Source organism: Musa acuminata, chromosome BXJ2-3 (genome assembly GCF_036884655.1).
Source record: "Musa acuminata AAA Group cultivar baxijiao chromosome BXJ2-3, Cavendish_Baxijiao_AAA, whole genome shotgun sequence".
Lineage (NCBI taxonomy): Eukaryota > Viridiplantae > Streptophyta > Magnoliopsida > Zingiberales > Musaceae > Musa > Musa acuminata.
Window position 1 is genome coordinate 12,284,971 of NC_088340.1, and position 24,442 is coordinate 12,309,412.

Here is a 24,442-nt window from a genome sequence, read left to right on the forward strand (position 1 = left end):
GTAGTGACCCATGATCTAAAAATTATAGGATAGTTCATATACCTAACTCAATCATGGGTGACATGGTAGAGTGAGATAGTTAACACTAGGTCCTATAAATATGATCATAGTTTATAAAGGAAGATAGAATGTGTCTAGAGAATATCTTGTAAGTGTTCTATGTTTTACCTCTTATTTAAATACTATAATGGTTTTCTTAAAAAGATTCTTTTTAATTATTATGTTTTTATCGTTTTCTTACTCATCCATCCCAACATTTATGGTATCAAAGTTAAATTTGAATCTGAACCAGGTATTATGGTTTTCAATAGCAATTTCATATCTCAACACCTTATTCTCATATTTTTGGACAAATGCTATGAATTTTGAAGTATCAAGATGAAGACTCTATTCAAGTCTCAAGATCTTTGGGACTTAATAGAGAATAAATATGCAGATCCAGATGATGAAATCAGGTTGAGAGAGAATAGAAAGAACTTAAAGATATTATTCTTCATTCAATAAGTTGTACATAAGATAATCTTCTTAAGAATTGCAATAGCGACAACCTCAAAGCAATCTTGGTTGATACTTTAAAATAAATTTTACGGCTCATCAAGGGTGATTACGGTAAAACTTTAAATTCTTCGTCGTGAGTTTGAAATTTTGTTCATGAAAAGCAATGAATCGGTGCAAGATTTTCTTTCTCGAGTGACTAAAATTGTTAGTCAAATAAAATCTTATGGTGAATATCTTCCTGATCATATAATTATTGTAAAAGTTTTGAAAAGTTTAACTCCGAAATTTGATCATGTTATTATCGTAATTGAAGAGTCAAAAGATTTATTTATATTTTCATTTGATGAACTAATAGGTTCCTTACAAGCACATGAAGCAAGGTTCAACAGTCACTTGAGAAAAGTGAAAAAAAAAATATTTCAGGTTAAGGGAAAGTCTTTTACTTCAAAAAAAGATTAAAAAACAATAGGAAGAGGACGTGGCAGAGGAGGATTTTATGGTAAAGGAAATGAAAGAGGAAGAAGAAGAAGAAGAAGAGGGCACTTTGATGAGCATGATGAACAAACACAATCAAATTATGATAAAAAAAAATATAATAGTGAAATTCAATGTTACTATTGTAAAAAGTTTGATCATATGAAAGTAGATTGCTGGAAAAGAGAAAAATAAGCAAGTTATATGGAGGAAAATAAAAAATAGTAAGTTGTTTATGACTCATTCATAAGTTAATGATATCTCAAATGATATTTGATTTTTGAATAGTGAATATTCTAATCATATGCTAGGCATAAGATCCATGTTTAGAGATATTGATGAAACTCATAAGTTGAAAGTTATATTTGGAGATAACAAGCAAATCCAATTGAAAGGGATAGGAACAATTGAGGTAAAGACAAGTCAATAGAAGGTAAAACACCTTGATAATGTTTTCTTTGTTCCTAGTTTATCATATAACTTGTTGAGTGTTGGACAATTGATAAATAATGGATATTCAGTTATATTTGATGATGGTTCATACACTATTAAAGATAAAAAAAATCTAGTTTGATTACAGTAAATGTTTGCATGATACAAAATAAGATGTTTTCACTTGATATTTCAAATATTGAAAAGCATGCTCTTATTGTAACTCAAAAGAATGGGTCTAATTTATGATATTTAAAATATGAATATCTTAACATTAATATTTTAAGATTATTAAATTAAAAAGAAATAGTTTTTCAAATTATCCAAAATTAATACGATGTAGGTGAAGGATGCATTTATAATAAACAAATTAAAAAATAATTTCTTGTTGGAAAAGTATGGAGATCATCTACTTGTCTTAAATTAATTCATGCTGACTTATGTGGACCTATGAATACAAAATTATTTAGTGGAAGTCAATATTTTCTATTGTTTACTAATGATTATAGTTGCATAAGTTAGATATATTTTCTAGAACTAAAATATGAAACATTTGATAATTTTTAAAAATTCAAGGCAAAGTGATAGATGCATAGAAACACTTTAGACAGATAGATATGGTAAATTTTTATCTAATGAGTTTAATTTTTTTAAAGAACATAGAGAATTGATAGCACCATGTACACAAGAGCAAAATGGTATAGCTAAATGTATGAATCAAACTGTCATTAAATTGCAAGAAGTTTGCTTAAAAGAAATATCTTTCAAATCAGTTTTGGACAGAAACAGTTGCAACAACGATTTATTTATTAAATATTTTATCAACAAAGGTTGTTATTAATCAAACACCTTTTAAGGCTTAGTATGATATAAAACCAAATGTAAAACATATAAGAATTTTTGGTTGCATTGCTTATGCTTTAGTAAATTTATAAAACCATCACAAACTTGATTAAAAATCTAAAAATTATATCTTATTGGTTATTCCTTATAATCCAAAGCATATAGATTATATAATCCTATTAGTGATAAAGTTATTAGTAATAGAAATGTTGTATTTGATGAAATAACAAGTTAGAATTGAGAGACCAATGAAGGTGGAACACAAATTCAGATCCCAGCAAAACTAAATATTTTACAAAATCAAGTGATAGATCTTGCTCGAACAAATTCATCGTCAATCTCTTATAATAGTAGTTCAAATTTTGATTCCTCATATAAAACCCCTCTAAGAAAATTCAGATTACAAACAAAAATTTATGATTCAACGTTTGCTTTATTTATTTTAGATCCAATGACTTTTGAGAAAGCAATTGAAAAAGAAGAATGACAAAAAGCAATGAAGGAGGAAATAAAATTAATTGAGAAGAATAAATTTTAGAAGCTAATGGATCTACCGAAAGAAAAGAAAGCTATTGGATTAAAATGAGTGTTCAAAACAAAGTTTAATGCAAATGGAAGTATCCAAAAACATAAGGCTTGACTTGTAACAAAAGGATATTTACAGTAACAAAGTATTGATTTTGATGATACTTTTTCTCTAATTGCTAGATTCGAAATCGTGAGAACTTTCTTGGCTTTAGCTGCTCACTTGAGTTGGCATGTTTATCAATTTGATGTGAAATCTACGTTTTTAAATAGAGATTTACATGAAGAGATTTTTGTTACTCAACCTAAAGTTTGTTTGGTTAAAAGACATGAAGAAAATGTGTATAAGCTAAAGAAAGCTATTTATAGACTTAAACAAGCTCCAAGGGCATAGTACAGTAAAATTGATTGATTATTATTTTCATCAAAATAAATTTAAGAGGAGTAATAATGAACATACTCTTTATCTAAAGAAGGAAGGTGAACATAATATTCTAATGGATTACCTTTATATTGATGATATTATATATATAGGTTCATCTAACTCTTTTATAGCATAATTTAAAAAATACATGATGAATAACTTTAAAATGTCATATCTAAGTCTACTACACTATTTTCTTGGGTTGGAAGTGAAGCAAGGATCAAATAAAATTTTCATTTCACAAAGAAAGTATACAATATATCTACTCAAAAAATCTAACATAATTAATTGTAAAGCTACAACAATACCCATGAATGTAAATGAGAAATTGAAACTTGAAAATGATATATGTTTGATAAATGCAAGATAGTACAGAAGTTTGGTTGGAGGTTTGATTTATCTAACTCATACTCGACCTGATATTACATTCTCTATTGGTGTAGTATCCAAGTTTATGCATAGCCTAAGAAAACATCATATCGGAGCTGTTAAAAGAATTATGTATTATATTGTTAGAACTACAAATTATGGTATTTGGTATTCTCATAATTTTAAATGTAAATTATTTGGTTTCATTGATAGTGATTAGATAGAAGCTTTAGATGATAGAAAGCGTACTTCAGGTAATCTTTTTAGTCTCGAATCAGGAGCTATATCTTGAAGTTCAAAAAAGTAAGCAACAATTGTGTTATCAACATCGGAAGTAGAATATGTAGCCGCAACATCAATAGCTTATCAAGCAATATAGCTTAGAAGACTTCTTGAAGATCTTCATCAAGAACAAAAAGAAGCAACGAAAATATTTTGTGACAATAAAATCACAATTGTAATAACGAAGAATCTAATATTTCATAGAAGAACAAAGTATATAGAGAGTGTGTGCACTTGAGAATATCTTGTAAGTGTTCTATGTCTTATCTCTTATTTAAATACTATAATGATTTTTTTGATCGAAAAGATTCTTTTTATTTGCATCGTAGTATTCTATTTTTATCGTTTCGGATGTTGATTGATCACTTAAAATAACGTGGCATTCATATATTCATGGCACGAAGCTTGGAGGCTATTCATGCTGCCTCATTGATCAATCAGACTCAAAAACTTTCCTGGAATTGAGTTGATGAAGGATCGAGAAGCAGTATAATTTTTTATTTTTTTTATGATAGAGGATGAGAAAAATTAGAAAAATAATAGTAATAAAAAAATAAAAACAAATAGATAAATATATGATTCACTATAGCACAAGGAGCGAACTTTCGTGACGAAGACCGATCACACCTTCCTATGTTTCGTCATACCAATCACACATAAAATAAAAAAGAATTCAATTCATTGATTTATTACAATGAATAAATCATTTTTTATAGAATCAAATATAAGAATAAAAAAAGACAGAAATAAGAAAGAGTACAACTATGATTTTCAATATTCTTGACTTGATTTGAAGATAATCTTTTTTATGAACTGTCTTTCTTTGATCAAGATTTATAATCTTTAATCAAGATCGAACATGATGATTTTCTTTATTTTTTTATAGCATAAACTAAAGAGAGATATCAGAATGTTTATTCAGGGTAATGATAAAAGACAGCAAAGTGATTGTAAATAGATAGAGAAGTTTCTCTTGCCTCTTTATCACTCTAACCCTGACAGGGATGAACAGCAAATCTAGGAGCAGGAAATTACCCATTGCGGAGTATGAGAATGAGTGCCTCTAGCTAAATGTTCCATCCATCAGTGGCTACAAGAAGAAAGAAATGGAGTTGGAAATCTCAATTTGAAAGGGTCAAATCCACAATTCAGTGTGAGAAGAAGCTGAAGGAGTGCAGGCACTCGAGTTCAACAACGAGCTCGCACAAAATATTCCTTCTCGCTCAGACAATGCCCAAGAGAACAAGCAACAGGGAATCTCCCACACTTTCAGGTGTCATTTTCTTTCACAGCATTCAAAAACACAGAGCATCAACCTTTGTTACTCCACACAATGTTTACCTTCAATGTTGACATGATGGTACTCTCCTTGTTCAGAAGACATGCTTGCCATTACAACTCTTTGTCACTACCACATAAAATACCTACACACATGCCCCACAAGCTCATCATTTCACTGACATTCAACCAAAAGTACAGCTATCGCTCTCACAGAGCATTAATCATAGGAAGAAGAGGAGGAGGAGGAGGAGGAGGAAGAAGAAGGAGGAGGAGGAGGAGTTCGGTGGGCAAATGGAGCTCTTCTCAGCAGCAGCAGCAGCAGCAGCAGCAGATTTATCGCTTCAGATCAGCTCGCTCGAAGCCACAGCATCAAGTTGGAGAAAGCCAGGTGATGAGAACATGGAATTAGGGTTTCGATGCAGGAACTTGGACTCGACCACCACAACCAACAAGAACAGAACCGCTGCATCAGCAGCCAGAGCCACCGCCTCTGAACTCTCCTTGGCAAACCCAAGAGCCGCGGTCTCCGCCGCCACAAGCAATGACACCTTCCACCGTTCTCAACCTCGCCACCATCACCACCACCTACAATACGATCACCTACAATACCACCACCACCATCCGCTACATCACCAAGAGCAGAGCTGGCTGGAGCCCATAACGGGCATCCCAATCTACCAACACCCACCTTTCTTTCCTGCAGTCGGCCCGCATCAGCAGCATCACCTGTGTGGATCTCCTTCCTCCTCCAATCATGCTTTAACGCACTTGGTGGCGAGCCAAGGCTTGTCGAGATCGAGATATCTGCCGCCGCGGTTCCCTGCCAAGCGGAGCATGAGAGCGCCGAGGATGCGGTGGACTACCACACTCCACGCCCGCTTTGTGCATGCTGTGGAGCTGTTGGGAGGCCACGAGAGTACGATACACTTCCCAGCTGCACATATAATTTACATGGATGAAGAGATCTTGCGTTCCTTTTGTGACTTCTCTTCTTTCGTTTTCTTTTGGAGGTCAGGGGCGACGCCCAAGTCAGTTCTAGAGCTCATGGATGTGAGAGATCTTACCCTGGCTCATGTGAAATCTCACTTACAGGTAAGACAGATCCTCTACCACATCTCCAGATCTTGGTTTCCTTCATGTAATTTAACTCCTTGATTACTTCCTCTTTGCTCTTTTCCTTACCGAATCTGAGATCTCCGACCATGTGGGTTAGAACTGAATCAAAGGGTCGCTTTCACGAGCAGGAAAGAGATCATCCCTTGGAATCGAGTAGAGAAAAGCTCCCTTTCTTTTCCTTGTGTTTTATCCTGGCTATTTCCTCATCACTTGTGTACTCCTTTCACCGCATGCATTGCTGCAGCTTTTACACTCAAACCAGAAAAGATGCTACTGCAAGAAAAAGTAGTAGCGAACTGTGAAAAGAAGCTACTCTGATGAGTTGCACTCGAACAGTACAACGTTGTCCATAGTCTCTTGGATGTTTCAGTGAGCAAATAATTATACTGCGGAATGACTTATAAGTAGTCTAAAACCAAAAAGCAATGTGCTTTACAAGATGATCAGCCAAGATTCCTCGATGATAATTATGTATCTGTGGTTGCAGATGTATCGAACTCTGAAGAACACCGATAGACCCGCAGTTCCATCAGGTTCAAATGCTTTGTCTCTTACAGTTCTTGCCTAAAAGCTTCTTTGACAATGGATTCTACTACTTCTTGTCCCAGGCCAATCTGATGCCATTGCGAATGGCTCGATGGGAGAGAATTCCGATGACAATCCAGTAGGCATTCACAATCTTCATCTATCAGAATCGTCAAGTCAGCAAAGGTAGCCAGACACAATCTTCCTGTGCTAAAAGATCATGATTCATGCATTAGCCATGTGTGCTCATCAATCATCATTCACGTATGTACAGACATCTGTTCTATTCTCAGAAAAGCAAAGGTTTCGGTTTTTGGGACAAATTTAGTGAATAAAAAGCTCAAGTAATCGAAGAAAGAACTAAATTACATAAATACAATGGAACGCAATAATAGCTTGATTTGGTTGGGTTGTCTTCCGTTGTTCTCCAAACTCCAACCTTTCAGTAATTTGATGAAGACACCTTTTTCCAGACTTATTTCCTCTATCTAAATACATGATTGATATAAGAGTACTCACACAACTTCTGATGTGTAACACAGAAGAAAGATTGTGTACATACCATTCAGACTAGAGAGATTAGAAGAAGAGAATAGATGACCATGCGCTTGGATGAAAGTGGCTATTTCTTCTCCATCCCATTGTGATGCTTACTTTCAACCTTAGAAGAAGGTCACATTCCTTTTTCTAAGCATAATTGACTGTTAATCTTAAGAAAGCTCAGATCAGCTTCAGTCACTTTCAGAACAGAAGGAAGCTTAAACCGATGCATGTCAAATCTGTTAGAAGTCAAAGAGTACATCCGAGAAAGGTTGAGAAGAAGACCACACTTTTGACCCTTTTGCAGATCTTCTCTTCCACTCCCACTGGATCATACCATTTCTCCAAGTGTCCAGGTTTTAGGCATCCAAGATGATGCTCTGATCCTTCAAGAGGACGGTAATCCCTAGTTGCAGTCTCTTCTGAGAAATCTGTTCTGAAAGGACAAGTCTGGTGTCAGTTTGGGGTTTCAAGGCTCTCAGAGTGTTGATGTGTTCATGATATCCGAAACTTTGATGCAGAAGCTAGCTTTTTCTGGAACGTGTTTGCAACTTTTAGGGCCAATGACCCATAAAATGAAGTCATATGCAAAATCAACCTGCTTTAGCGTGCCATTATTTCATGCATGGTGGTTTGTTCTACTGATAGAGACTTTAGTGATGGTTTTCCCACAGGGGGAGCATTGATAATGGCACGGCAAGAAGTTCCACTGCAGGAAGCATGCAGCACTATGAGGTATCTAAACTTCATCTCAAGAATGACTGACTATTTCATGTCAACATGAAATGGTTACATTTGATGTCTTTTTCGAGGAAATATTTTAGTCTATATAAAAACTGCACTTAATTCTCTTAGTTTTTGTGGTTTCATCTCTTTGAATGCGAAATACAGTGATGCACATAAAGAGGAACCAAAAATGATGCAGATTCTTCTTTCTTCTGCAGCAGGACATGCAACCAAAGAGCTTTGAGATGTTCCTGGAATTGAACGCACCAAGCTTTTCAGAAACATCGAGCTCGAGCAAGCCGAATCTTGAGATCACATTGGGCAGGCCACACTAAAACAAGCTCTCCTTCGCAAGCTAACATTTCTCAGTCATGACGAACCAGTGCGCTCTCAGAGGTCACAGAAGATGCAGAAACTGGACAGGAGAGGAGGAGGAAAAAGGAGATAGTTGAGTAGAAGGCAGAAGAAAATAAAATCGACTACTGGATGCATTCTTCATCTACTCGTAAGCAAAACCTACCATTGTCTTCTTCAATTTGCTTCATTGTCTCGAGATATGAGCAAATATGATGTATTCTCTTCTCATGATTGATGTGTCCATTTCCCTGTAGATTTCTGCCAAAGAACAGCCCATCATGAAAACTAGTTTTTGCATGTGTTAAAGCTAGGGTTTATTTGGCGGCAAAAAGATCTTACACTTCACCTAAAATCAAACTTATATACACTCTCATGTTATTATTGCATGGCTGTTATATATATTATATATATATATCTATACACACACACACACACAGAAGACTCTCATAAACTTTGTAAAGTACATGACCCCCTTTGTAGTCTAATGGATGGCAGAAGGAATTTGCTTGGTTTATGACCATAAAATATAAGGTATTGAGGTGATCTCAGTCACATTTGTAGTCATTTCTATGAATTAGGTCAAATGTAGTTCACTGGTAGAGCATCAAATACTTAATTAATGTTTCCGTAAGTGAGTTAAAATCCTCTCCAATTTAGGATTTCATGCATTCATTTATGTCATTAACTCAGGGAAGTCTATGTCTCATGTGATAATGTATGAATTGGTAGGGAAGGGAATCCACAGAAATCTGACTCTGACGATGCATGGAATAGCTGGCTTTGGCCTTTCTTGATGTGTTTCTTCTGCTCCCATGCACAGCCCTCTCTGAATTCCATGAATGTGTCAGAATCTTGCTTTGTATACTTCATATACTTTCGGTCAATTATTTCTGCTTTTTTCCTTTTATCTCCCAAACGTGCTTGTAAATCTTTGCAATCTTTTACTCGACTTGAGATATGAGGACTGATAGAAAGGCCTGCAAGCTAATAAAAGACATTAAAGAGCAGCAAGATTGCTCGGATAAGGAGGGAATCAAAGCCTGTGGATGATCTTTTCTGACACTGACTTTAGAATGATCCGTAGAGACGCCCTTTTTCTCTGGTTCCAAAACCACAGGCAAACCATAGACGACGAAGGCGTCTAACAAATCACAGAAGAATGATTACCATGTCATGACAACCTGCTCGACTACAGTTCTCTCCCCCAAACCCCCTCTTTCTTCGCTGGCCGAGGGTCATGCACTAGTGCGTGGTGCTTTCCTCCCTCGGGAGTCGACGCTCGGGAGAGGCGTCAGAGATGCTGTCATCCTTGAGGTGACGTCTCCTGCATGCCTTGTTTTCACCACCAATGCTTGCAGGTCGCTGCCTCTTCCCCATGGCTCGCAGCTGCGAGTGCGATGCCTCATTTACTGCGCTATGCGTCTCCTTTCCTTGGTCAAGACTGACTCAATGTGCTGGAGCACTGTCCTCGTCGATTTAGCCATGGTTTTTGGTGGCCCAAGAGGTCAAAGGTTTTGGGGTTCTCTCTGGATGGAGGACGCACAGCCCGGGCTCGACGATCGATGGTGTATGCTTCTCTCTTCCCTCTCATTTATCCTCTTCGCCTGCTCCTGAGGATCCCCCTCTCTCTCTGTCTCTCTCTCTCTGTTTCTCTTCCCAGAGAAATTATTGCTTCCAACTCTACATTAAATTTGACCAAAGATTGACCCAAATTATCATTAATCCGATCTAACTCTACTATGTCAAATCATCCAAATTGAATTGGGTTATCCCAATGTTGATATCGTAAAGTGGCTATGTGAGTGTTATAACCATAGATACAATAATTAAGCTTTTATTGAAAAAGATGATAATATTAAAGAGAAATACCGATGATTAAGGCTTAGATGACCTTTAAGGAATAATAGACCAAATATCTGTTACATTGGTTCCATCATACCGTTATGTTGTCATACCGGAACCGATACCGATACGTGAGAAATAAATCCCTATGGGCGGGAGGCCAAACGGATGCGAGCGATACGTCTCCATGAATGGGCCGTCAACCCCTCCGCGCGGGCGGCGTCATCCGCTTCAACCCCAATCTCTTCTCCCCTCCCCCGCCGTCCTCTCCCCCTAAGAGGATCTCCCTGTACCACCCTTCTCTCCGCCCCCTCCTCTCCTGCCGCTCCCTCCGCGGCCTCCTCCAGGCCCACGCCCACTTCCTCGTTACCGGCCTCCTGCACGACTCCTTCGCCGCCTCCCGCCTCCTCAAGGCCGCAGCTGACTCCGCTGCCGCCCCGCTCTCCTACACCCTCCTCCTCTTCCGCAGCGTCCCCGCCCCCGACGCCTTCTGCGCCAACGTCGTCCTCAAGGCTCTCTCCCTCTCCCTTGACCCGCTCCTCGCCCTCCCCTTCTTCGTCGCCAACCTCCGCTCCGGCTTTGCCCCCAACAGTTTCACCTTCCCCGTTCTCTTCTCCGCTTGTGCCCGAGCGTCGTCCCTTGACTCCGGGGAGACTTGCCACGGCCAGGCCGTGAAGCGGGGCGTGGACGCCGTCCTTCATGTTCGTAATTCCCTCGTCCACATGTACGCCACCTGCGGCCTAGTTGGTTGCGCGCGCATGTTGTTCGATGAGATGTCCCACCGAGACACAGTGTCTTGGAACTCCATGATCGATGGGTATGTCACCTCAGGGGAGTTGAATTCTGCAAGGGAGCTATTCGATGAAATGCCGGGAAGAAATGTGGTGTCTTGGAATGTTATGACCGGTGGGTATGTAAAAGGACGGAACCCCGAAATGGGATTGGAGCTCTTCAGGTTGATGGATAAGAAGGGGCTGAAGGGGAATGATAAGACAATGGTCAGTGTGGTCACAGCGTGTGGGAGGCTGGGCAAGCTCAATGGAGGGAGGTCGATTCATGCATATTATACTAGGAATTTTGTAGATGATAATGTGATATTTGGCACGGCATTAGTAGATATGTACAGTAGGTGTAGAAGAGTGGACGTTGCAAGAAGGGTGTTCGAAGAGATGCCGAAGCGGAATTTGGTCTGCTGGAATGCGATGATTGTTGGACACTGTATCCATGGAGATCCTTTGGACGGGCTTGCATTGTTTGACAAGATGGTGGGAGAAGGTGAGATGTGGCTCTGCTGCAAAATTACTTTTGCCTCTTCCTCCTCGACCTAGTATAAGGAACTTGAAATTGTTACATAGCACCTCATGTTGAATTATATATAATCATCATAGCTTGAGATATGATTGTATTGGAGATAGCCATTATCATTACAAGAATAATGTTAGCATAATATAATTTATTAATGTACTGCATTCAAACTACCTTATTGCATGATACATACAGTAGGTAGTTTTGATCTAAACTCTTAAGAGTTAACATTTTACTTTTCCTTGTGTATAGGCTGTGATACGCATGAAGAAACTAATGATAGCTTCCACCTAGAAACAACAGGAATCTCACCAGATGAAGTTACTTTTATTGGACTCTTATGTGCGTGCGCCCGCGAAGGCCTACTGACCCAAGGGAAGAAATATTTTGAGCAGATGACCAAGTTGTATAATCTCAAACCTACATTTGCTCATTATTGGTGCATGGCAAACCTCTACGGAGGGCTTGGTCTGGTTGAAGAAGCGGAAGAAGTATTAAGAGGCATGCCCGAGGATGAAGAATCACTAGCCCTGGGAGGTTTGCTTGGATTATGCCGATTTCGTGGGGAATTGGAGTTGGGGGAGAGCATTGCAAAGAGATTGGTTGAGCTTGAACCTTCAAACGGCTCTCGCTATTCTTTGTTGCAGAATATATATGTGGCAGCAGGGAAGTGGGAAGATGCTCACAAGGTGAAGGAGATGATGAGGAACAGAGAAATAAGATCAATGCCTGGTCACAGACTTGTAGATTTAAATGAGATTGTCCACAACTTTAAAATTGGGGATAGGTCGAAACCAGAGATTGAGAAGGTATATGAGATGCTGGATGATGTGGCTGCCAGACTTAGAATAAGAGGTGCTACAATGGACTTGACCGAAAGTGTCCAGCAGTGAATTCTCATGCCAACAAGGATTGGTCATCTTGTTTTATCTACCGGCAGTGAGCATTTGGGTCTTTTATAACTTTACCCAAAGCTTACTAACAAGATGCAGATACTGTGTTAAGCTTGGTTCCGACAACAATGCCTGAGGATTTACTAAAAGAAAATCATGCTTGAGCCATCTGATTGATAACTTGTATTCTTTATCATAAGAGTTTGACAGTATTGATTTTGAAGAATATCTTGTCCTACATTGAAGAGAAGCCCATCTGGCACGTGTCTTGATGTTGTGTTAGACGTTGGATTCATGCATGTTTAAGAGTAAACTTGAGAGAAAAGTAGTTCTCCATGAATTGGAGTCAAAGCAAATTTGGCAGAATCAGATGGTTGCACCTTTCGATGTGCCGGTCCTTTTTTTCAGTTTGGGATCTTCCTCCTCGGTATGTGATATGATACCACTGAAAAATTCTGGCAGAAAATCTTGGGAAGAGTTGAACATAATGCTCCTTGTGGTACTCGGAAACTCCACACTCAGCAGATAAAATTCAAAAAGCTTGCTGCTGCTCCAAGTCACCAACTTGCTGCAAGAAGTGCAGTTGTGCTCCACTAATAATATGGAGTAAACATATTTGAGAATTCCAGTTGTTGGAAACTGAGTTGTACGTGCTTCATGATGGAGGATACCTTTTGCATCTGCTTGATCATCAATTTTTCAAAATTACACTTCACTAATATGGAGTAAACATATTTGAGAATTCCAGTTATTGAAAACTGAGTTGTATGTGGTTCATGCTGGAGGATACCTTTTGCATCTGCTCGATCATCAATTTCTCAAAATCACACTCTAATTTTTGGTACAGACAATTTTTTGAGAAAAGGTATTTTTATTTAATAAAAATAATCATGAGGTTGTTGTGACTGGTGAAGTTCTTTTCACACCCAGGGTTATCTTTTATTAGTTTGAGATAACTCGAGGCATGTCAGCAAACTGAAGGCTTTTTCATTGTAGTTAAAAATCTAGAAACATGCAGATGGTGTTTTGTAATTTGTCAATCTAAATCAATCAAGGAATAGAACTATTTTCAGCATCTTCTTCCTCTTCCTTCATGGGAGTTAACTTCAATAGGCAACAGAGCTAATCCAGCCTAAATCCATGATTGTTTTCGATGAGATCCCAGATCTTTATAATCTTCCTTAAATCTTCTGCTGGTGCTGACCAACAAAACACTTTGCTCATCATCCACTTGGGATCCTAATGGATGCTTGAAAGCGAACTTAACATGTGGGTGATCTCATGAGAGTGCATGCACCATTGCCTTTCCATACATACGTCTAAAAGTGACGTGATTATATGATTTTTCTGGACTTGTTATATTCTCAAGTACTATCTTCTTGCAATACTAATTTATATGCACATAAATCTCTTCATGACAACGAGAGTGAGCTAACAATGCTTTCTCTTGCGCAAACAACATATATATATATATATATATATATATATATATATATATATTAAAATCACCGACTTAAGAAGGATAAATAACTAATTCGGGTCTATTTAATTTCGATGCAATGAGGCCATTTTGGTCACTCCTCCCTGTCATGTGATTGCATGTGCCCCATCACACTTCCAGAAGGTCTGAAACTGTGCATGTTCTCATTCTGTGTTCAAGCCACGTGCAGAATCCACAAGTTACTCAAGCCATAGATCCTAAGTTAGGTAGAATATAAATTAAAATTATAAATACCTAAAGTACTTTTTATTATTCTTATCGATTCACCGAGCTCATAATTTGTAGGATATTAGTGTCAATTCAACACTTGACATTATTACATATGCCAAGTTTAATTCCAAATAAAAATTCCTAATCTTGGAGGAAAATGGAAATCTTCTCTGTATTTTGTTTAGATCGGAGAATAATTCGGACACCGTGACATCCGCGGTCGTCAAACGTCGGTGGGCATGTGCTCTGGACCGGGGTGGGGCCCAACGTCCCTGTAGCACGTGCCCCACCGCCGAAGACGGCCTCGATGGCCCAAAAATAACGATAATATCTTCTAATTCTAAGAATTTAAAATAAAAGAAATTCGAATGTAATGTTTAGGCGTAGGAAACGCGTGTACGAATCGGTTGTGCCCATCCTACGCCAGAAAGATACCTCTCCGACGTGATCGTATCATGAGAGGTGGCACCAGCGACGTACCCTACGCGTCGCCAGGTGAGAATTCGCGTGAAGATTTCCCCGTCGTCGATAGAATCATAAGCGTGACGGTTATATGACATGAGAGGACACATCATACAACGTTATAAGCGATTATAACATTCTAAATGCAACTTACGGGTAAAAGATAACGGTCACCGGTCGTAACATTACTATTGCAATCACCGTTTACGTGTATACCGCAATTGTTAATTTATCATCGAAAAAAATTTAAAATTAAAAATACAAAAGTCCTCCTCCTTTGACTAAACGGACGAATCCCGTTTGACCGGCTCCAATCGTAACCAAAACGCGGTTTAGCCCATCCTAAGACTTGTTTTGTGGGGTTTTAAATATGAGATATCTGAACGCGTTGTGGAATTTTAATGATATTAACATTAGTGTATAATTTTAAGAATAATATTTCAAGAATGATCGAGTATGTGTACGCTTTGCATCGCAGTCGTGCAGTTTCCGCGCATGTAAATATTACAGCCAATCTCCATCATCTCAACAGGGGAGCGGCTCGGCTGTCCGTTGACCGACAGCTTTTAAATTTGCTTCCTAGACGTGTCAGTTTTACTGGATGGGGAAGTTCGTGGGTCCCATTTGTGAGAATCCTCAGAGGCTGTCTCGGCGCGTGAATGCTGTCGCCCCACTACTTACTTACGCGGATAATTGAGAATCGAACGGCCATGACGGTCCCATCTCGGCGCGTACGCGTTGAGATAAAGTAAGGCGGGCGCATCAACTGTTTTGCTATCCAAACCCCCCACTTCTCCAGTTGTCCGCCACGGATTCGTTGGAAGAGCGTAAACCATGATACGTGTTCGAACCCAACAGCGGATCCGAAATGGGTGGGCACGTTCTCTTCGCCTACCTCAATGCTTTTGTGTAAGGAAACTAATATCTTATTTTAATTTACCTCTTTTCTCCGAGGGGCAAAAAGGCCGCTCCTTTTCTAAGCCCCTCTCTCCCTTCCTCCCGTCACTTTCCCACAGCCAAACCCTGACCAAAGCAGTCCGCCATGGTGACGATCTGGTGATACAGCGAGAGGCGCCACCTCCGCTCGCCGGCCAGCTTCCTCCCTCGATCGCGCTCCATCGTAGGCCACGTCGCCTCCCCTTGATCCGGTTCTCGCAGGAACAAGACAGGAGCTGAACCGTTCAGCTGTGTTGTCTGAGTGAAGAATCGGTCGGGATCTGCGTCAAATCCAGCAACCTCTGAAACGCCTCTTATAGAAAGACCTGGTCGAGCGCCCTCTCACACTCGGAGAAGAAGCATTATTAGTTTATCCCCCCTCTCTCTCGTCGGACTCTCAGGTATGTGATCTAACCGTTGCATAGCTTCTTCTGAAGCGTTTTGGGCAATTCTTTAACAAAGTTCAGCCTTTTGGTATGCTTCCCGCATTTTGAAGTCTTCGTTCCAAACGATCCGTTTTCGGATTTTCTTGACGAGTGCGATGGCTTCTTACGCTACCACGCAGCTAATCGATGAACTGAACAGAGCGCTTCCAAATGCTTAATTTTGCACATTTCTTGAAAAGCTTTGGATTTTTAGCTTTCATTTCGTGTGCAAGATAGTTTTGATTCTTCCCTTGCTTTTACAGGTCCTTGTCTCTGTCCCTTTTCCCCAAGTTTGTGGATAGTGAAACGGGGATATTTACGTATTTAAGAGCGAAGAGACATGGATTCAAACAATGTTCTTAGGGTCAGTAGATCCGTGCGGGTAGCCTCGTCATCTGATCAGCAGCAGGCCGATGGTAGACCGACGAATGTGCCGCCCACTGTCACCTTTGCCCGTCGAACTCCGTCGGGCCGGTATGTCAGCTACTCCAGGGATGATCTTGACAGTGATTTTGGAAGTGGTGATTTCGACAAGGAATATACGAACTATCATGTCCACATCCCACCAACTCCGGACAATCAACCCATGGATCCTGTTATCTCCGCGAAGGTCGAAGAGCAATACGTCTCAAATTCATTGTTCACAGGTGGATGCAATAGTGTCACTCGTGCTCATCTGATGGACAAGGTGATCGAGTCGGAGGCGAGCCATCCTCAGATGGCTGGTGCCAAGGGCTCATCCTGCGCGATGCCAGGATGTGACTCGAAGGTCATGAGTGATGAGCGTGGGGTTGATATCCTTCCTTGTGAGTGTGATTTTAAAATCTGTGCCGAGTGCTTTTCGGATGCAGTGAAGGTTGGTGGTGGGATCTGTCCAGGATGCAAAGAACCATATAAAACTATTGAGTTGGAGGAGGTGGTCAGCAACGCTGTAGCTGGACGACCACTTTCATTGCCAGCTCCACATGGAATGTCAAAGATGGAAAGGAGGCTTTCGATAATGAGATCACAGAAAATGACCAGGAGTCAGACAAGTGATTGGGATCACAATCGATGGCTTTTTGAAACGAAGGGGACCTATGGTTATGGTAATGCAATCTGGCCAACTGAGAATAAAGTTGATGGTGGGGATGGAGGAAATGCACAGCCTACAGAACTAACAAACAAACCATGGAGGCCTCTCACTAGAAAGTTGAAGATCCCTGCTGCAGTATTGAGCCCATATAGGTAATTGCAACAGCTGGTTCTGTTCATTTTTTGTATGAAATTTAAGTTTTATTATTTTTTAAATAAAAAACTGTGATCATTTTTCAAATTGCTCTGTTTTCGTTAGGTAGAAACAGTGTCTGATACCTACTGATCAAATTTGTGTGGTCTGTAGCTTATGTATGTGCCAGATGAATCAGACTCTTGTGAAATTTGAATGTAGAAACATCATTGTAGGCTTATATTAAGGAGAATCATGACATATTTGCCTAAGATCATTCGCTCCACTCAAGGTGGAAAAGGAGTGAGACCATGTTTTGCATCACATTACCAAGTATTCTAGAAAGTGAGCTTCCAAGGATGGCGAGGGCAGACACATATAAATGGGCTCGTGTCTGAAAGTTCAATATGTGAAGTAGGATTCACATGCTTTTGAAAGGGCCTAGCTCGCTGACTCTTCTGGTTGAGTTATCTTCAATTTGGCATCAGTTGCTATGTCAAATTTTTGTCTGCAGTGGTCATATCATTCTTCATGGATGAACCTTTTGAATATGTTTTTTGATATATCCTCCACTTGGACAGACTTATGCTATTTGTGTGAATCTTATTTATATATGCATCCCATTCTCTAAACTTTTAGCTCCTCATTCGTAATACCAGGTTTTCTTTATAATTGAGTTTAATAATTTTATGCTTTCTGGTTTGCAGGCTTCTCATCTTTGTCCGCATGGCTGTTCTTGCCCTGTTTCTTGCATGGAGAATTAAACACAAAAACGAGGATGCAGTTTGGCTGTGGGGGATGTCTGTTGTCTGTGAGCTGTGGTTTGCATTCTCCTGGCTATTGGATCAACTCCCTAAGCTCGCCCCAGTAAACCGTGCTGCAGACCTTGCTGTTTTAAAGGAAAAGTTTGAGACTCCTACAGCTACCAACCCTAGTGGAAAGTCTGATCTTCCAGGCGTTGATGTCTTTGTTTCCACAGCTGACCCTGAGAAAGAACCTCCACTTGTAACTGCAAACACCATACTCTCCATCCTTGCTGCTGATTACCCTGTTGAAAAGCTAGCATGCTATGTCTCAGATGATGGTGGTGCCCTTCTGACTTTTGAAGCAATGGCTGAGGCTGCTAGCTTTGCAAATATATGGGTCCCTTTCTGCCGTAAACATGGTGTTGAGCCCAGAAATCCTGAAAGTTACTTTAACTTGAAGAAGGATCCTTACAAGAACAAAGTGCGACCTGACTTTGTCAAGGACCGAAGGCGGGTAAAGAGAGAGTATGATGAATTCAAGGTTCGGATCAATGGGTTGCCTGATTCAATCCGACGGCGATCTGATGCTTACCATGCACGTGAGGAGATCAAAGCAATGAAACGACAAAGGGAGGTTGCTGGTGATGATCTGGTAGAATCTGTAAAGATTCCTAAAGCAACATGGATGGCTGATGGTACCCATTGGCCTGGAACTTGGATGAACCCCTCATCGGAGCATACGCGGGGTGATCATGCTGGAATCATTCAGGTATTATTTTGCACTTTTTTCTAAATACTAGTTTATTTTCACAAATAATCTGGTCAGTTGGTCTTGCATAGAGTTGTTTTCTGTCTGCTTTTAGGGTTCAGTAGCCTGTAAAATTGCAACAATGCCTTCAGTCTATGATGAAGGATGCTGTTGTTTCAAGTCATTTTTCCCCATGTGTTGGTAAAATATGCAAAAAACATAGTTACCACCACAAAATTAAGGTTTCTTTATTGCATATACTGCTGCATTGGCATTCAGAATTTTCAAATTAATGATCTATTCTGCAAAGCTGCATTCTTTTTCTTTAGACTGTCATTCTTGCATCTTCCTCTTGATCATAATGGAAAATTCTAGCACCCAAGAATTGTTTGTCACAAGTTCTTATCCTTTTTTTCATTGTATTAACCTCTTCCCTTGGAGCTCTTCGTCAGCGTCACATTTTGGTAACTATTGGATTCAGTCTGTTATTCTTCTGTAACGTCAAGTCAGATTACTGTTACCCGAGTTTAGTACAATGCTTTTATGTGGTGAGGCCTCAAGCTTCAGTTCCGTTATTTTCTAACTGTCTTATTCTTGTGGAACTTAAGGGAACAGGAAGACAAACTACAAGGTAGAAATCACTGGAATCATGTATCTGTTTTTGTCTGCAGGTAATGTTGAAGCCTCCAAGTCATGAACCATTATTTGGAAATAATGAAGAGGGTGGACCGCTTGATTTCACTGTTGTAGACATTCGTCTGCCCATGCTGGTCTATGTATCTCGTGAGAAGCGCCCAGGCTATGACCACAACAAGAAAGCTGGGGCTATGAATGCTCTTGTTCGTGCCTCTGCAATTATGTCAAATGGTCCTTTTATTCTCAACCTTGATTGTGACCACTACGTCTATAACTCGCAGGCCCTCCGAGAGGGCATGTGCTTTATGATGGATCGTGGGGGTGACCGCATTTGCTATGTCCAGTTTCCGCAGCGGTTTGAGGGCATTGATCCCTCCGACCGTTATGCGAACAACAACACTGTCTTTTTTGATGTCAACATGCGAGCCCTCGATGGTCTTCAAGGGCCAGTTTATGTTGGTACTGGCTGCCTATTTCGACGGATTGCTCTCTATGGCTTTGATCCTCCTCGATCCAAAGAACGCCATGGAAGTTGCTGCAGCTGCTGTTTTCCCCAAAAGCGCAAGACACACGCAGCCGTGGCATCTGAGGAGACTCGAGCTCTTCGCATGGGAGACTCTGACGATGATGAGATGGCCATCTCTACCTTTCCTAAGAAATTTGGAAACTCAACCTTTCTGATCGACTCCATTCCTATTGCTGAGCTCCAAGGCCGCCCTCTTGCTGATCATCCTGCTGTTAAAAATGGCCGCGCGCCTGGTCTCCTTACTGCTCCTCGTGACCTTCTTGATGCATCCACCGTAGCTGAAGCAATCAGTGCCATCTCATGCTGGTATGAGGATAAGACTGAGTGGGGACAGCGCGTTGGATGGATCTATGGGTCTGTCACTGAAGATGTTGTTACTGGCTACAGGATGCACAATAGAGGGTGGAAGTCAGTCTACTGTGTAACTAAACCTGATGCCTTCCGTGGGACTGCTCCAATTAACCTGACCGATCGGCTCCACCAAGTTCTCAGGTGGGCTACAGGCTCTGTCGAGATCTTCTTCTCCCGTAACAATGCATTGCTTGCAAGTCCAAGAATGAAGATTCTTCAGAGGATTGCGTATCTCAATGTCGGGATCTACCCATTTACCTCCATCTTCCTTATTGTCTACTGCTTCCTACCTGCACTTTCTCTCTTCACTGGGCAGTTCATTGTGCAGACCCTCAATGTGACCTTCCTCACGTACCTTCTCATCATCACAGTAACATTATGCATGCTCGCAGTTCTTGAGATCAAGTGGTCTGGTATCGAACTTGAAGAATGGTGGCGAAATGAACAGTTCTGGTTAATTGGAGGAACCAGTGCTCATCTTGCTGCTGTGCTCCAGGGATTGCTGAAGGTGATTGCTGGGATTGAGATCTCATTCACCCTTACTTCAAAATCAGCAGGTGATGATGAGAATGATGAATTTGCTGATCTCTACATAGTGAAGTGGACCTCACTGATGATACCACCCATCACCATCATGATGGTGAATTTGATAGCAATAGCTGTTGGATTTAGCCGCACTATATATAGTACGATACCACAGTGGAGCAAGCTGTTGGGTGGGGTGTTCTTCAGCTTCTGGGTGTTGGCACATCTGTACCCATTCGCAAAAGGTCTAATGGGACGGAGAGGAAGGACGCCAACCATTGTTTTCGTGTGGTCTGGGCTCATTGCTATAACTATTTCACTGCTTTGGGTTGCAATCAATCCCCCATCTGGTAGTAACTCACAGATTGGTGGCTCCTTCACGTTCCCTTGATTCATTATAATGTTGCAGTCTTGAGGTATTGGCAAGATGGTTGTTGTGATGGTAAAACAGTTTTGGCATGTTGCTGGTTCTGCTCTGAGCTCTTTATAGGAATCCCAGAAGAGCAACCTCAGAAAGAGCAGCAGAATGCTAGTCAGTTCTACTCTAATTTTGGGGGAGTTTTTATTCACTTTTATAATTTTTTATTAATTTGGACATCTATGGTTCACAGGTGAGAAGGGGAGAGTCTGCATATGATGGGAGGTAATGTGTTGGGCATATCTGTTTGTACTTGGAAGATGTGATTTTGCAGCCATCTGCTTGTTATCTTTCGTAATTATCAAGTGTGGACTTTTAAGCAGTTTTTACTATGTAGGCATCATTTTAAAGCAATCTGTTCATGTATGTTCTTTGGAACTCTGGACTTGGCACTCGAGCACATGTTTGGTCGATATTGGCAAGTTAATTGATGATGATCACAATGCGACGAGCTAGTAGTAGCATGATACCTATTCTCATGCTTGAGTTCTACCTATTAATGATTTGGCAGATATAGAAGTACATGGTTCATGTCATTTGGTTAGAAATTGTTTAGAAGATGTAGCAAGTATCCTGTTCAATGATAGAGAACTCTCTGATAGATAACTTCATTTGAACCAGCAGAACTGGCATTTTGATTTCACTTAGGGTTTATAGTTATGAATCAGCAGCCTATGCACCCACATCACAGATTTCCTTCTTTCTTGTCTTATCAGTTTACTTTGCTGCCTCTTATGCATAACTTTCTACTCATCTACTACTTTAGTTTGTTTTATTTCTTACCTGCTTTGTAGTTTTCTTTTCATCTGGTTAGTAGTTGAAAAAAAGAGAACCATTGATGATAACATGTTTGAAAATTCTACACCCTGGTTTGCTGATTCATTATTTCAGCTTAGGATGATCTGGTTGAATGGACCTTACCATTTTTTAAGTTGAATCTATTCTTCTTGACATGATTTCACCATGGCAGATTGCATTTCATTTTTCAAAGTGACCTGTGGTTTAGGTGTAGTCATGATCCATCTTGTATGTTGTTCATATAACCTAACTTGGCATGATCAAACAGCCCTGATGAATATAGCTTGATAATAACCAGATTTGTAATACCGCCAGGTGTGATATGATATCAGTGGTATTATTGGTCCAACAGTCTCAATATGTAAATATGGTGGTTTTTGTGTTCATAATCAATTTTAAAGGATCTTTTTGAAACTCAATACATACCTACCGGTATATCATATCGGTATATCGACACTTACATTTATCGCATTCACATAGCCACTCTTATTTTTCTTTATTATGAAGAGAGACATTAGAGATAGTTCAAATCAGTAAGATAGTTTGAATCGAAATTGATTCGGAGCTATTTAATCGAATCAATTCAAAACTGATTAATCTAGTTCAGTTAATCTGATTATAATTTTAAGTATATATATATATATATATATATGTATATATTCTATTCAATTCAATTGAATGGAACCCAATTGGATGATACAATAAGATTTATGAAATTGATCTTATATCATTTGTAAAATTGAGTTTTTGGATTGGTTTAATTAATCGGTTTAGGATATTGAACTCAATCCTTTAAATCATAATCGATTTGATTTGGTTTAAACCAATTAATTAAATTAAAAAAATATTTTTAAATCAGAATAGTTTATAATATTCAAAATTAAATTGGATTGATTCAAATCAAATCGGTTCGATCCGATCTTCGGATTCGATTTGAACATAACAAGAAAGATTTTTTGAAGCTCTCTTTGTAGTGTGAAGACGCAACGGATCTCCAATAAAATCCTGTCGAGAGTGGCTCATTTTACAACCATGAGCTAATGATCCACCAACTCAATTAGAGAGGCTATCGATCGCATCGTCCCCACTGACTGATTGATGTGATCTGCCATGTTTGACTTTTATTCCCGGACGTGAACTTCAAGCAACACAGCTACGGGGTACGGAAATGCTCATTTTGACTTTTTCATGCGTTGACCGATGGAAAGTAAAAGCTGCGACTGTTGGGATACGAAAGGAAGCCTTTCCTGTTCTACCCAGTTCTTGCCGAGGTTCTAATCCTAGTAGCTCCTATGGTGTCACAATCTATCAATCACAGGGTTGATTTTATCGTATAAAAGTTTTGATTATTATATTAATTATATTAATATGTTTATATGTAAAAAATATTAATGTATCTTTTAGTTTTTTGTTAGTATCATTTTTTATCTTTTCGTTCAATAATCATGAATATAATTCTTATTTATAATGGATAAGTGGTGAAGACGATAATTTACCTTACTATATTTTAGATATATCGATCTTACCTAATGAGATTAACACACGACGAGATTAATACCTACGTACCAGTCAATATATTTTTTTAGGATGAATTCTCGGAATTTTTTTATTTTTTATTTTGAGAAGAACTCTTCATTTTCAGAATTCTCTAACAGCATCACTTGCTTATCTAATACCTATAATATTTTTTATTTGATAGTCAATAATATTATGTTACAAAGTTTTAAGCAACGCTAGAAAAATATATAGCATTTTATAAAAACATGATATTTATAATTTTTTTTACACTACATTACAGTGTTTTTATATTCCTTTTATAATATTTTTTTAGTATTATTAAAAATATTATAATATATAGATTGATTCACCCTAGAAAGATAAAAAGGTATTAGGGAAAAAAAAAGGATGCTGTCAAGAAATTCTTAAAAAAAATTCTAAAAAAAATTAAATTTTCTTGAGAGTTTGTATTATTTTTTAAGTATATATTTGTATAAAGAGATTCCAAGTATTATGAAGAGAGAAAGATAAGAGGTATTCCAAGTATTAGGAAAAAAGAAAAAAAGAGAGAATGTTATTAGGAAATTCTAAAATAAAAAAAAACTTTCTTAAAAAAATTAATTTTCCTTGAGAGTTTGTTTTATTTTTTTTTTAAGTATATATTTGTGTAAAAGAGATTTCAAATCATCAACATTTGATAAAATGAGGTCCAATACACTATGATAAATTTATTATGAGTTGAGTCAAAGGCATTTATGGACATCTCATGGTTAATATGATAATCCAGTCAAATAAGGTGAATGGGGCAGTTGATGGTGGTGGTAGTACTTTTGGGTGAGTTGGAAATCCAAGGATGGTGTGGGACCCTCTCTGAGACGCATCACATTCACGCCCTGACCACAGTAGTAAATGATGGATGATCCGAGTAATAGTATATAGGATATTAACTACCCCATTGACTACCCAACACAGCACCCCCTCATCATTGCGGACCCGACTACTCTTTGTGCACGGATCCGCTGCT

General features: G+C 39.1%; 3 protein-coding genes across 3 annotated transcripts; all 3 read left to right on the top strand.

Moving 5' to 3' along the window:
- The first annotated feature begins 5,392 nt into the window (after positions 1–5,392).
- LOC135606478 (probable transcription factor KAN2) lies at positions 5,393–8,637 on the top strand. Its single transcript, XM_065097510.1, has 6 exons — positions 5,393–6,044; positions 6,144–6,220; positions 6,732–6,777; positions 6,853–6,955; positions 7,984–8,044; positions 8,254–8,637. The coding sequence occupies exons 1-6, from the start codon at positions 5,420–5,422 to the stop codon at positions 8,368–8,370; spliced, it is 1,029 nt and encodes a 342-aa protein (XP_064953582.1). The 5' UTR covers positions 5,393–5,419; the 3' UTR covers positions 8,371–8,637.
- A 1,342-nt stretch (positions 8,638–9,979) lies between these two features.
- Positions 9,980–13,337, top strand: LOC103973408 (pentatricopeptide repeat-containing protein At3g51320). Its single transcript, XM_009387965.3, has 2 exons — positions 9,980–11,509; positions 11,792–13,337. Exons 1-2 carry the CDS (start codon positions 10,426–10,428, stop codon positions 12,430–12,432), a joined length of 1,725 nt encoding a protein of 574 aa, XP_009386240.2. The 5' UTR covers positions 9,980–10,425; the 3' UTR covers positions 12,433–13,337.
- Positions 13,338–15,569: 2,232 nt separating this feature from the next.
- On the top strand, positions 15,570–21,477 carry LOC135607413 (cellulose synthase-like protein D2). Its single transcript, XM_065099213.1, has 4 exons — positions 15,570–15,942; positions 16,230–17,193; positions 17,881–18,688; positions 19,339–21,477. Exons 2-4 carry the CDS (start codon positions 16,307–16,309, stop codon positions 21,094–21,096), a joined length of 3,453 nt encoding a protein of 1,150 aa, XP_064955285.1. The 5' UTR covers positions 15,570–15,942; positions 16,230–16,306; the 3' UTR covers positions 21,097–21,477.
- The last annotated feature ends 2,965 nt before the right edge of the window (positions 21,478–24,442 follow it).